Here is a 14,202-nt window from a genome sequence, read left to right on the forward strand (position 1 = left end):
ATTTCTAGGTTAGATTCTACTGCTGCAATTTTTAAATCTAGAATAAAGAGAATTATTGTCAATGGTTTGAGGCTTGAGCTTAAGAGCTTTGTTACAGCTATCTAAGGTTGTCCAACTCAACCAATTTGAAAACTTACTTGCTGATCAAGAAGCAATTGACAAGAAATTGAATGGAGCCTTAGTAATGGATGATGAGGAAGCGTTTTTTATTGATAACACTATTAGAAAAATAATTTTTACTGATATTAAGTTGCTGATACTAAATAAAAAATATCAATATTTGATGACTTAAGTAACTTTTAGTGTGTTTTACATATTAGTGCCGGTGGTTATTAATAATATAGTATCATAAACTCTTACTGATACTAAGATATATATTTTTAATTTTTCTTATTTCAAACGACGTAGTTTTACTTTTAAAATTAGGGCATCTTAAATTCAACACTTGTGAAATTTTTTGGCCTTAACGAAAGTACTATTCCCTCTTCATCTTGCCTCTCTCCCAAATCCTTCCCACTCATTTCAAGAAACCCTAAATTGAAACAAAACAAATCACCCAACCTTTTCAGTCTTAACAAAACAATTACTCTCAGTCTCCCAACAAAATAAAATCATCCTGGTTTTACTTTAGGAAGCGTATGGGTCTTGATTCTTCGGTCACCACCAAAGACAACCAAAGGATAAAAAAAGTCAAACAAGATGAGGAGGAATAAGAAAGAGGAAGAGCAAGTCAAAGAAACTAGCTTCACAAATCTATATGAGAACTCCTTGTTCGAGGTGTTGAAACACGCGGACACCAGAGAAACAAATGTTAGTGTTTGCTCTATTTCTTTCATCGATTTTCTTTCTCTTTTTGAGATTTTTCTAATTTTCTCTTAATTTCGACTGTGATTTTATTGTTTCTATAGCTGTAGTTTGATTAATTTTGATAAATTTTGCTTGATTTGATGGAAAGCATGATTTATTACATGTCTGCTTGAGATAAGCCGGTTAGTAATTTTTTTTAAAAAAAATAATTATATGTAATATTTGTTTTGATTCGCATATCATAAACATGATGTTATTGTCTACTAACTAATTATAGACTTCGATTTACATTCACTTAAATAGGATATGATTATGTATCCTTTTTTTTTTTTTTTGGCTGTTTGCTGATTGTGTTATTTATAGTGTTGTTATTGGCGGTTTATATGCTGAGTAGGGCAGTATTTTAATTGAAACAATTAAAGATATGGGGAATTATTAGGTAGAAAGTGGCTGCAGGAGGAGGTTCTTCTATTTCAGTATGCCTAAATAGTATTCATTTTGCCCCTTTTTTTTTTTACTGCTGACTATTGTTCCTTGTGAATGTGTTTCTAATCCAGAGACTTTGCCCTGTGGTATCCACTTTGAGAAAGTACTCATCTGCAACTAAACAGGTAATTGTGCCTTTTATAACTTATTACTTGTAATGCACTGATTTTGGCTGTATGACGATTGTATTCTTCTATATGTATAGGCTTTTATTATTATTATTAGTGAATCAGCTGATATTATTATTATTAGTGAATTTGGCTGTATGACGATTGTATTCTTCTATATGTATAGGCTTTTATTATTATTATTAGTGAATCAGCTGAATGCTTAAGAAATTCTAATACTAATAGTTATGTTCTTCATTATACTTACAATGTATGGATTTTGATGCATTTTAAGAAGAATATGAAATTAAATATTTGACTGTAGGGACAACAAATATGTTCGAGCTTTTATTAGTATAATAGTATGTGAATTAAAAATATTATAATTTGAATAAACTCCGAAGCTTTGAAACTATGCACTTTCATGTTGCTATTTGTGACAGTGGATTTTGATTGCTCTTTGTTAGCGACTCGCTTTTGCTTGTTTGATAATGTTTATAATTCGTCCATCTCATTATACTTGAAAGTTGGTGATTCTATGTAATTTATAAATCCAACCGGTATCTTTTTATTTAAATCAGTAGGCCAGAAGCAAAGCAATCTTTTTATGCATTGGCTGTATTAGTAAATCACAGGGTTTATATTGTTACTTATTTCTTTTCTGTTTGCAGGAAAATTCCAAGGGATTTGACAGAGGCATCACTATCTGGTGCAGGATTATCCATAATAGCAGCCCTTTTTATGTTGTTTTTATTTGGAATGGTAGGTTGCCGCTTGCATAGTTGTGCCTCTTTTGTCGGATATCATGGGTGCATTTTGCATATTCAGTGTATATTATCGTCCACCTGGATTGTTTGTGTATCATGATGCTTTCATGGAGTTCTATTTGGCTTTTCATTGTTTCTAGAACAGATTAAATTTAACAAAAACTATTCGCAATTTTTCTATAGGACCTGATTTAAGACCCACTGGTTCTGAATTCCACTCAATGCTTGTTATACATTCGCTTAAGCATGGAGAGGAAGCTGATGATGATTCTGTTGAAGGTTCTCATACTCTAACTGCCAATAATTTTGATAGTTATTCACATGAGTAAGTGAGCCTTCTCTGAACCACAACTTATAATTTTTATTTTCAATTCTGTGATCACAATATTTCTCTGCTATGTGCCAATTGCAATGATGCCTTCTTTGATTTGTATTATATTTCCTTTCCAGGTATCCTATTTTAGCTGTCAATTTTTATGATCCATGGTGCTACTGGAGTAAATGCCTGGTATTTTTATTTTCACCTTTTGTTTCTCAAATTTTGTCTTGTTGCTTTTTGATCATTGTTGTCTAGATTTACCTTACTGGATCTATTCTTTCTCATGTTTTTGTTGATTTAATTGCCAGATATAATATTTTAAATTTATTCACTTGGATGTCATGTTTGTGCCTGCTCATATGCACACATTGCTCTGTGTGTCCACTGACAGTCGCACAGAAATTCCTTCATTACTTTGGTTAACTCCATTGCTCTGTGTGTCCACTGACAGTTGCACAGAAATTCCTTCATTACTTTGGTTAACTCCATTGGTCTCTGTGTTTGTGTTTGTGTTGAACTTTCCATGCTTGTTATACAACCAAGCATGGGTTTTCTTTTGTTTGTTTGACTGTATTGTTAGACTTCCTCTCATGATGTTGTTAATAATTTCTCCTCTTTTTCTTGGACAACGGTTAAAATAATTTTATTGTTAATATAATATGCTTGTCTTGCATGCATTTATATGCCATTGGGAAACTATGTAGATTGCAGCATGTAAATTTTATCAGTTTTTTTATTGTGCATGTCTTGAATGGTGCAGGATGACTTACAATAAACCAAAGCATGTATGTGGGTCAAAACTAAATAATCAGAGCAAATGTCAAATTGGAACATGGAAACAATAATAGAAGACTTCATTTCGATTACCGAAAGAAAGAATCCGCGAAGCAATAAACATGTGTTGGAAGATTGTGCTGTTACTATATATCAGATTATAAATTATTTGTAGTTGGTAAACAAGGTAATAAGTTTCAAACAATGTAATAATTTTTAAATTGTTCATTGCAATGTAATAGTTTTCATATTGATGAATGTAAATTTCAATTCAAATGCCAATTGCAAATGTTCAATTTCTATTATATGGATTTCTAATTTTTTTTAAATTTTTCGCAAATAAACATTGATACCAAAGTATCGTTATATTTATTATGCTTTTGTATCATTATTTGTTTGATAACATAGTCTCGTTATATATGTGATGTTCAAGCATCAATATTTTTTTGATACTACGGCGACATAGATTCGTTGATACAAAAAACTCGTGTCAGTAAGTTTCTTGCACCGTATTCAGTGACACTAAATTCGGTATCAGTAAAACAAGTTCTTGATATTAAAATAGTATCAAAGAAGGCCATTTTTTTACTAGTGTAAAAAGAGACATCGATTCAGACAATATAGCTGTAAAGTAATGTAGGAAGCATATTAGATAAAATAAATTAGAATTTATTAGGAATTATAATATTTGGGTATTTAGTATTTTATTAGAATTTATTTTATTTTTTAAACTTATTCGATCATGTTTGGAATTCTAATCTAATTAGCATTTTAAATTATTTATTTTATTTAAGAAGGATTAAGATTAAGTTGGCTACTTAGTATATATAGGCTTCTTACTAATAGTTCTTTATAACATACATAAACTTATCATCAATAATATTTAATATTTCTTAATTGAGATACTTTCTTCTTCGTAAGAGCCTTTTTTTCTTGAATTTTAAAAAACGTATGTTATAATGAAATTTAGTATCGCTTCTGCGATGCGTCAAGTGGTATCAGAGTCTTTCTTTGTATTAGGCAGAGCTTTCTTGACCATCAACCATTCCCCATACACAAATCCTCCCTCCATCATCCATTGTTTTCATTAAAAAAAAAAAAGAAGAAGAAGAAGAAAAAGTTAGAAAAATAGCAAAACCCGAAGCCACCTCACGTCCATCGTCTGCAGCTGCTACCTCTGTCATTCTTCACCTTTTTCATGCTTTAATAAAATTTAACATAATGCTCACTATTTTGTATATTATTAAGGACCATTGAATGATTAATCATGAAGTGTATATTATTTTTCACATCAATTTAGCACAACCTATACCATGAAATTATGGATTATGTTACAGTGAATACTTTTATATGGTAGGAATATAAGTTTAAGTTTTACAAGCCTATTTTCATTTAATTTTCCAATATCACTTTGTTGATTTCGTAAAGTTGAAATTAACATAAATTCTGAATTAGCTATATAGTTTATGAATCATGAAAGATTGTTTTGTTGATATTCATTGATTGTGGTTACAAAATTTTATGTCACTAAGAGGCTGATTGCATTTATGATGGTAATTAATATAATAAGTAAATATTAACTCCAATAATATTCATGAAATATTATCTATTTATTTTATATTCTCGTTATAAAAGCATGGTTTTGGATATTTTAACTTAAATTTTGACACAAAAAATGAGCCATTAATCTCTCACAATCTAATGGCAAAAACTGGAACATTTTTTTTATGTGATAATTTCTTCTTTCTATTATATAATTTCTTTTCAAAGAATTTGTTATTTTGTTGCTTGTTTAATGGTAATTCGTCAATTTTTTTTCAATCACCCTAAGATTAAATAAATACTTTTAGGTTGATCGAGTTCTTAACCGGCCATATGTTACTTTGACATGGTCAAAAATTTTTCTTGGTGTTTGTATTTGCCAAGATTACATAATACCTTTTCTTCTTGGAACAAGAAATTTAAGCATATTTATCTAGGCAGAATCCAGAAGAAATATACTTATATTGATTCTATCGGTGACTCTCACGTATTCAAATATGTAAAAAGAAAAGTAGTTATAGCAAGAGATTTTATTTTAACTGTTAATCCTGACGTGATAATCAAATCCAACACCAAATACTTTCATTAATTTTCTCTCTCTCTTAAAATATTTGAGTCCAAAAATCCACAAAATGTTGAATGTTATTTACAAGTCTTAACAGAATGTTTTTGATCTGGCTAATTAATTAAGACTTAAGTGGTGGAGCATTCATTATAATTGATCCATGTTCTTCAACCGCATCCACGTTAAATTCAAATAATTTTTTTTAAAGATCTAGGGAGTTTTGTTTTGTTAACTTTGAAAATAGTTAAATATTCAATCTTAAGATTTATTTTTAATACTAATGTTAGACACTTACCTAGTATCTTGAGTTTTTGAATTAAATGATTTACTAATTGACGATATTAGTGCTAAAGTTTCGTATTTGAACTCTCCACAACAAGTTCATTTGTATCGATTAAATTATGTTTCAATTATTTCTCATTGGCATGCATCGAACTCTCTCATGCTTGCTTTGTGTTAATTTACGTTTTTTTTTTCTTCTAATTCTGAATCATTTTTCAAGTCCAGTCCTTTTATATATATTTTCAAAATTTTGTCCGATCGCTCACCGCATCTATGTACGGCATCTTTTGCAGGAAAAACAGAGTAATAAAACAAAGCAGAAAAAACAGAGTAATAAAACATCTGTCCAACTGTTTGACCCAAGCCAGGCATTTTCTGGTAATTTAACAGGGAAATAAGTAACAAGAACAGATACAATAAATAAATACAAAGAAAGTAAATGAAATGCGATCTGCAGAGAAAAATAAAATTTGTGCCCTTCATTCGAGTTGTCTAAATCTTTTAGGTCGTGGTTCCTCCTCATCATTACAGCAGCCACTTCCACTAGCTTCAGCCGCCCCAACATATCCTTCAAGACTTCGCTTTAGAAAGCTTCGCTCAGACGACGTCGTTGATCCTGCATCATCCCCGCAGCAACTTCCACTGGCTTCTGCCCTGTCTAAGTCATCATTAAGGCTACGCATAAAGGATGTTGAACCTAAACAATCGTGATCGAATTCGTTCAAATTCCAAACCGGATCACTTGTTTGGTTGAACTTATCCCCTTCATGCACATAGATTGGATGCAAACCACACCTCTTCAACTCCAATCCCGACGGCGAATCAAATTTCACTTTATAAATATTATGGTAGTATCGCCACACCTCTTCCCTATTCAGGTAGTATAGCCAAAGATGGTCTGACACAGCCTGACCGAATTGCTTTCCAAACCAAATTCCATAACCATACCGGTCGGTAGGCCAGCCACCCAGATCATGTACGGGATATGGAAGCGGTCGTATATAATAAGGAAGTGAATATTTAGGGACATGAAAAACACAGCACATAGCATATCCCACAAGCTTACGATTCTTATACGTCTTTGGAGGCGTGCTTATTGTTATTGAAGAACCCTCATTATTCTGATACTCGAACCACTCTGGGATTTCACTTCCAGGAACAATTATGTCAAAACGTCTCCCATGGTCCTGAAACCCACCAAATATATATATATATATATATATAAATATACATTAGAAAGCCATACCAATGCATAATATTTAGGCATGATTTTAGCAACAGGTGAGAGACAGTGTAAAAAACTGACATTACATGTTTAATGTACTTGTCTGACAGTGACATATTCTGCAACCCCACGGAAAAAAAAAAGTGAGTAAATAAATAAAATAAAAAGACATAACATGTATTGCATCAGTTTTAGGCATAGTGTTAGCACAGGTGAGAGTGAGAGACTGACCTCAGAATTTTTAATGTACTCTTTCAGCAGTGAAAGCGCCAAATCATAGTTGCCAGCCAATTTCAAGCAATCCGCACAACGAAGGTGGAAGTTCGGGAGTTGATGCTCGTTTAAATTTAATACATCTGATATTGTTTCCAACGAAACACAACCGTCTAACGAAATCGACTGTAGACTGGCTGGAAGTCGAGGCAGATTTTGAAGCATTTTGCATTCCTCTAATTCAATCCGCCGAAGATTAGAAAGACGGTAGATGCTTGCCGGTAGCGAAACAAAACTGTTTCCACTCAGCAACAACCATTCTAATGAGCATAAGTCGCCAATACTACTTGGGATTGCTCCTTCCCCTAGATCACAGTCACTGATATCCAATTTCGTTAAACTACACAAACCTGACAGAGAAGACGGCAAACTCAAAGCCACCGGATCTGAACTCCATCGCATCAAATTGATAGGAAAGCGCAGAAATCGTGATGCAGATGATGGTGATCCTTTGCACCCACGACAAGATAGTTCTTTAAGATTCTTCATAAGAAAAATCGACGATGGAGGTTGCCTTCTAGCTGTAACACTTATATCAAGTTTTTCCAAACTTTCTACTTGCCCAAGCGTCTCAGGCACATTTTCAAGTTTGAAGCAGCCTGAGAGATTCAAAGTTTTGAGGGATTTCAAACCATTTATACTGCTAGGAAGTCTCACGAGACTTCTGCAGTCATTCAAATTTAACAATTCAAGTCTGGTCAAAAGTTCTATTGATGATGGTACTTCTGCAATAGAAGTTCCATCTAAAAAGAGCTCCGTCAAATCTCCCATACTTCTCATTACAATGTCTGGAAATTTCTTCAATTTTGAGCAACCAGATAGAACAAGTGTTTTAAGAGATTCCATAAAAATCTCACCCGGAAGAGTTGTAAGACTTGTACAACCTTTCAAATTCAACAAGATCAGCTTATTGTGACGTAGCAAAGACTGGTGAATTTCACGCAACCCTGTACATCCTTCAAGATCCAACACCTCTAAGTTTGGGACCTTTGTGAAGTCTGGTGTCTTAATCAGATTCTCCGAATGGCTGAGTTTCAAGACTCTCAACATGTTTAAAGGCTGTTGAAAACAAAAAAAGGAGCTAAAATGATATTTCTTAATTCATATACTACTATAATAATAAATTGTTATCAACAATTATTCACTGAAAAATATAAATTAGTGACCAAAAAAAAAATTGATCTTACTTTGATTCCCTTCCATAATTCTTCAATGCGGCTGTAGCACATTTTAAATTCAACAATTTTATCCAATTGCAGATTTGATGGCAAAGATTTCAAAGGATACCGATGCCAATCAAGTAATCGCAACCTGTTCGAGAGGTATTCTAGGCCTTCAGGAAGTTGCACATTATTGATTTTGAGCAGTCTTAGGTTGGTCATCTGCGAAAATGCTTTAGCACTTAAATGCACATCATTTCCACGAAAGAAATAATCATCAACCATTATTCCTTCAACTACTTCACTTCCCTGAAAATTATAAACAAAGTCGTTCGTTAGAGAGTAAAGTAGCTAAAAGAAGTGAGCTGAGCTGGAAAATAAATACTTTTAGATCCCCTTTATTATTCACTTACTGTATTTTGTGACAATACATGGTGTACATCTGCTTCCTTCCACAATCTACTACGTTTTCCAGGCTCGTCGGGGGATTGTCTCCTAACAATTTGGCGACCCATTTCTTGTATCAAATCATGCATCCACAGTCTGTTATTCTCACGTACTGTTAATAAAGATTTTTCTATAAGGACACTAATTCCGATATCAAAACCACAGCTGTCGAGAATTTTCGATACATAATCTTTAGTCTTCCGTTTAAAGAAACATGCAATATCGAGAAATATTTTCTTCTCTAATTCTTGTAGTCCGTCAAAACTTATTTGAAGTATACTCATAATCTTATTGGGAGGCTCTATTTGTAGCCTTTCCAAGGTGCTTCTCCATTGATCCACGGATCTACCATTCAAAAAGGAACCCAAAACTTCGAGAGCTAATGGAAGACCACCGACATACCGTAGAACACCTTCTGACAGCTGCACACATTCTTCAAGAGGCTTTTGGATTTTAAAAGCTTTCATGTTGAAAAGTTGAAGAGCATCATGGTAATTTAGTTCATTAGGCTTATATATTTCATCCATTCCATGTGTCTTTAATAGATGTTCATCTCGCGATGTTACAATGATCCTACTGCCTGAACCAAACCACTCACGCTTTCCAGCTAAATACTCTAATTGCTTTATGTCAACCACATCATCAATAACAAGAAGAACCTTTTTGTGTTGCAGCCTGCTTCCTAAAATGTTGATGCCATCACCGACATTCCATATGCTATCTTTTTCGAGCTTCAATATTTCGAAAAGGAGTTGCCTTTGAAAAGAGATTACACTGCCTTTGTTTTCAAATTTTTCTCTAACATCGGCAAGAAAACTACTCCCTTCAAATTCATGAGAGATCAAGTCATAAACAACTCTTGCAAGAGTCGTCTTACCTAAACCTCCCATACCACAAATCCCTATCATACGAACATCATCATTAGGCCCTTTGTTCATAAGAGACCTCAGTTCTTCCAAGCGTGAATCTATTCCCACTAGATTCTTAAGAGTCTCTGATTTTACAGGAATTTTACTTGATATCGCCTTGACAATATCCCAAATAAATTCCAACTCACTCCTGCAGTTAAAGAACAAACAAAGATCAGTATGATTAAATTACAGTTAGCCTGAATGCGGTATTTAATAAATTTAGTAATAGAAAAAACCCAAAATATGCAATATTCGTTGGAAAAAATTGAAGTAATGTAAGATGTTGTTACATATGGCTAATCTTTAGGTGCGTTCATGTAAATATCTGCATCCATTTGTACCACTTTTGTTTGCAACTATTCGTATGTGGAGATATTGTTTCAATTAGTGCACATCATATCATACACATAATGCATGAAAGTTGTTTAACTCACAACAGGATGCTGATTAAAGCTATTTAAAATTATATATAATAATAAGAATGGGTACCTGTACTCGTTCAATTCCCAGCCAGAAATATTAGCCACCTCTTTCAAACCGTCTCTCCAATTTTTCACTTTTTCTAGATTCTCCCTAAAAGCTTCTTCATGTTTAGAAAAAGCTTCTCGAAAACTTCCCGTTTGTTTCCTTACCACAGTGGGTTCAACATCATAGAAAATTGGAAAAACCATTTGTTGATGATCGTTTTTGTTCTTGCATTGAACAATCTTAACAAGTTCATCCAAGCACCAAGTGGAGGAAGCATAGTTTTGAGAGAAAACAATAATTGAAATTCTAGAATCTTCAATTGCCTTAAGAAGTCCAGGTGAAATGGATGCTCCTCTCTCAAGTTCTTTGTCATCCTTGAATACATAAATTCCTTTTCCATTCAAAGCAGCATAGAGATGACTTATGAAGCTTTTACGGGTGTCTGCTCCTCTAAAGCTTAAGAAGGCATCATATGGCCAATGAGACACATTTTGTATGCTCGATGAAGCCATCACAATATTAATTTGTTCTGAAAATTTTGAAAAAAAAGCAAGAAATGATTGCCTAGGAACAATACTATGTAAACAACAAAATTCATCTAGAGTTATGGATTATCTCAAAGTGTCAAAGTCGTATACACTAGCGTAGGGAGTGTTTGGTGCACTACATTATATCGCAGTACTATGTTTTAGTGTAGTATGTACAATAGTGTTTATTGAAATATTTTATACTCATATTATTATCAAAATTTATTATTTGACAAATAAAATTTAAAAATTTATTAATAAATAATACTTAATTATATTGCTTGAGCTTTATTGCGTAGCAATATTACATTAACCTTTAAAACAGTGCCATATTTAGTGCGGTATATGCATGATCTTGTTTATCTACATTTTTTTTATAATATCATTTTATTAAATTTATTGGTTAAATTCATTATTAAAATAAAAAATTCATTAATGAAGTAGTACTATTTCTATTTAAGTAAATTATAAATCTCTCTAAAAAAAAGTAAATTATAAATGTGTTAGGTAATAAAATAATTGATTAAAATTATTTTTACATAATAAAAGTAAAATAATAAAAATGATTTTATATCATAAAAGTAAAAAAGTAAGCAATTATTTATATTAAATTCATATTATATGGATTTGTTTATATTTAATTTTATTATTTGATTTAAATATCTTATTTAAATTTAGGTAAAATGACACTTAGATGGCATATTTTCAATAAGAAACACTAAAATACTCTTTTGACTATGATACCATTTAGCTCTAATAACTCAAAAAAATTAATTTCAATGTTTTATAATTAATATAAATATGATATTAAATAAATGTAACAATATCTATTAGAAACATTTGTAATAAATAGAATTATAATATTAAATCCCAAAATTTTTTCAAGTGCCGATTGGAGAGTGCGTACACCGATCTCTACTTGAGAAAATCTTGATTAAAGCCTCTTAGAGAAGGCAAAGAGTTTGTGCCAAATTAACATTAAAAGATTTCTTTCAATTTACAGCTTGTACAAAATTAACATTAAAAAAATTCTTTCAATTTTATCATTATTGATTTGTTTTTAAACATCAAGATATGCAAATTAATTATGAAAGTAAAAGAGAGAGATGTATGAGATAGAACTTACAGCTTTTGGGTGTATTGCAGGAAGCCACTTAAATGAACTCCAATGCAGTATTTGATTCAAAGAATTTAATCATGCAAATATATTCTTTTGGAAAAAAAATAAAGCAATCAGCAAATATGTATGTATTTCCAAAAGCAAGTCTTGGTCAAAAAGTGACTTTCTTAATAATTAATAGACATTGTCACTGTTTACTCACATGATGGAGTTACCATCAAACTTCCTGGAAGATTCAAGGAAACTGAGCGAGAAATTAATAATTAATTAAAATTAGTTAAAACTACTGGCAACCTATAGGAATGGTAAACCTTTATTAGTTAAATTTCAGATGAATCCCTAAAAGATGTTCGATTCTTTTGGTAACATTGTAGTTTTTAAAATAATTATTGTTTTTGGATTATTTTGGTAATATTGTAGTTTTTTAAACTAATTATTATTAACTGAATTATAGAAATAATTAACTATAAAGATAATCAATCAAACATTCGATACAAATTTCAAAAATTTTGTGAGTTTTAAAAACAGTCGTATGCACTTGATAAATCTTATTATTAAACTATCATAAGATTGTAAATGACAAGAATGTAAATGATTAAGCTAGACATAATTTTGAATAAAATTTATTTACATATTTATAAATATGTATATAAAATATTTTTTAGTGTGTATATATAATATTTGATAACTAAAGTAAATATTTTATATTATCAATTTTATTTTTTATTTTGTTATCTCAATATAATTGATGATAATAATAGTAATCTCTTTAAAATTAATGATTTTATTTCCTAGTTAATAAAGATAATTCAATATAAACACTATCAATAAATTTAAAAAATAAGCTTATTATGTAAGTAATAAGTAAATAATAAGCTTACTTAAAAAATTTAATTTAATGGATTATAATTCTTTTACATAATAAAAATAACATAATATTATAATAAAAAATGAAAAATAAAATAAATAGTTTTTATATAGTAAAAGTAAACATTTAATTACAAGGCGTTACTTAATCCGTACCCAAGGAATTTCCAATTTCATGATGTCCTTTCACCCAGGTCTTGTGTTTTGTTTTATAACAGGCTAATTTACAATAACTTCATGTTAAAAGAAATTATTAGAGTTAAATAAATATCACTAGAAAGAATTAAAAATTTTGATAGAAAAGCTCACAAAAACTAGGAACTTTCCATTTTCTTTTTCAACCACCTAAAAGAGGACGTACATCTATAAATCGCACTTTTTTTTTTCCTTATAACCTTGATGCTGTGAGCGAATTTGATTAAATATAATTGACAATAAATTTTGCCTAAATGTATATATATATTAAAGGCAGAGTTTACTAACGTAAAAAGTTATTGAACTTGAATGGTTCTGATTTCAAAACTAATGATCTTATTCTATTAAACAATCTAAACAGATAATCCATCAGCCTCTCATTTACTCTCATCTAAACATGATAAATTTCAAATTGCAATAATAGAAATTTTTTAGCACATGCTGATTGGAGAGTATGCACGCCAATTTCTACTTAAGCAAATCTCGATTAGGGCATCTAACTAAGAAAAGGCAAAGAGTTTGTACAAAATTAACATTCAAAGATTTCTTTCAATTTAATTTTTTTTTTCTCATAAACATCAAGATATACAAATTAATTCTGAAAATAAAAGAGAGAGATGTATAAGATCGAACTTACGGCTTTTGAGTGTATTGTAGGACGCCAGTTAAATGAACTCCGATGCAGTATTTGATTCAAAGAATTTAATCATGCAAATATATTCTTTTGGCAAAAAATTAAGCAATCAGCAAATATGTATGTATTTCCAAAAGCAAGTCTTCGTCAAATATATGTATTTCCAAAAGCAAGTCTTGGTCAAAGATTGACTTTCTTAATAATTAATAAATATTGTCACTGTCTACTCTCATGATGAAGTTACCATCAAACTTCCTGGAAGCTTCAAGGAATCTAAACGGAAATTATCTGGCTTTTCAATTGATTACGCGTCTTCACCACTCTACCCATTAGCCACGTTGGATTTCATTAAAATGGAATGGAATCCAACGGTTGATATCAATAATTGATAAAAATAGTTAAATTGTCGTCAATCTATAGGAATGGTAAACCTTTTAATAGAAACCTTTTATTAATAAAATTTCAACTGAGTCCTTAGGAGACATTGGATCAATTTAATAATGTCGTAGTTTTAAGATAATTGTCATGAACTGTGTTGTATAAATAATTATTTATAAAGATAATTCATTAAACGTTTGATAAATTTATTTTTAAAAATTCTATGAATATTAAAAACAGTCGTATGTGTTTAGTAAATTTTATTGTTAAACTATTGTAACGGTTGATATTAACAATTAATTAAACATCAAGATATGCAAATTAGTTCTGAAAATAAAAGAGAATTAT

General features: G+C 30.8%; 2 protein-coding genes across 7 annotated transcripts; one reads left to right on the plus strand and one right to left on the minus strand.

The window, feature by feature from the left end:
- Window positions 1–438: 438 nt before the first annotated feature.
- LOC102619299 (uncharacterized) lies at window positions 439–3,565 on the plus strand. Of its 3 annotated transcripts, none has more exons than XM_052439040.1 (6): window positions 439–810; window positions 1,365–1,418; window positions 2,072–2,162; window positions 2,351–2,492; window positions 2,618–2,675; window positions 3,215–3,565. In XM_052439040.1, the coding sequence occupies exons 1-6, from the start codon at window positions 700–702 to the stop codon at window positions 3,329–3,331; spliced, it is 573 nt and encodes a 190-aa protein (XP_052295000.1). In that variant the 5' UTR covers window positions 439–699; the 3' UTR covers window positions 3,332–3,565. The 3 variants fall into 3 exon arrangements, with proteins under 3 accessions (XP_052295000.1, XP_052295001.1, XP_052295002.1); XM_052439041.1 differs by having other exon boundaries at window positions 440–810; window positions 3,269–3,565; XM_052439042.1 differs by having other exon boundaries at window positions 444–810; window positions 3,247–3,565.
- Window positions 3,566–5,956: 2,391 nt separating this feature from the next.
- On the minus strand, window positions 5,957–13,608 carry LOC102623611 (TMV resistance protein N-like). 4 transcript variants are annotated; one of them, XM_052439032.1, is made up of 8 exons: window positions 13,480–13,607; window positions 11,787–11,870; window positions 10,155–10,662; window positions 8,721–9,813; window positions 8,335–8,616; window positions 7,106–8,206; window positions 6,961–6,993; window positions 5,957–6,836 (listed from the first exon to the last, which is right to left on the minus strand). In XM_052439032.1, exons 3-8 carry the CDS (start codon window positions 10,643–10,645, stop codon window positions 6,129–6,131), a joined length of 3,708 nt encoding a protein of 1,235 aa, XP_052294992.1. In that variant the 5' UTR covers window positions 10,646–10,662; window positions 11,787–11,870; window positions 13,480–13,607; the 3' UTR covers window positions 5,957–6,128. The 4 variants fall into 4 exon arrangements, with proteins under 4 accessions (XP_052294992.1, XP_052294993.1, XP_052294994.1 ...); XM_052439033.1 differs by lacking the exon at window positions 11,787–11,870 and having other exon boundaries at window positions 13,480–13,608; XM_052439035.1 differs by lacking the exon at window positions 13,480–13,607 and having other exon boundaries at window positions 6,660–6,836; window positions 6,956–6,993; window positions 11,787–12,329.
- Window positions 13,609–14,202: the final 594 nt, after the last annotated feature.

This window comes from Citrus sinensis, chromosome 3, assembly GCF_022201045.2.
Source record: "Citrus sinensis cultivar Valencia sweet orange chromosome 3, DVS_A1.0, whole genome shotgun sequence".
In the NCBI taxonomy this organism is placed as follows: Eukaryota; Viridiplantae; Streptophyta; class Magnoliopsida; order Sapindales; family Rutaceae; genus Citrus; species Citrus sinensis.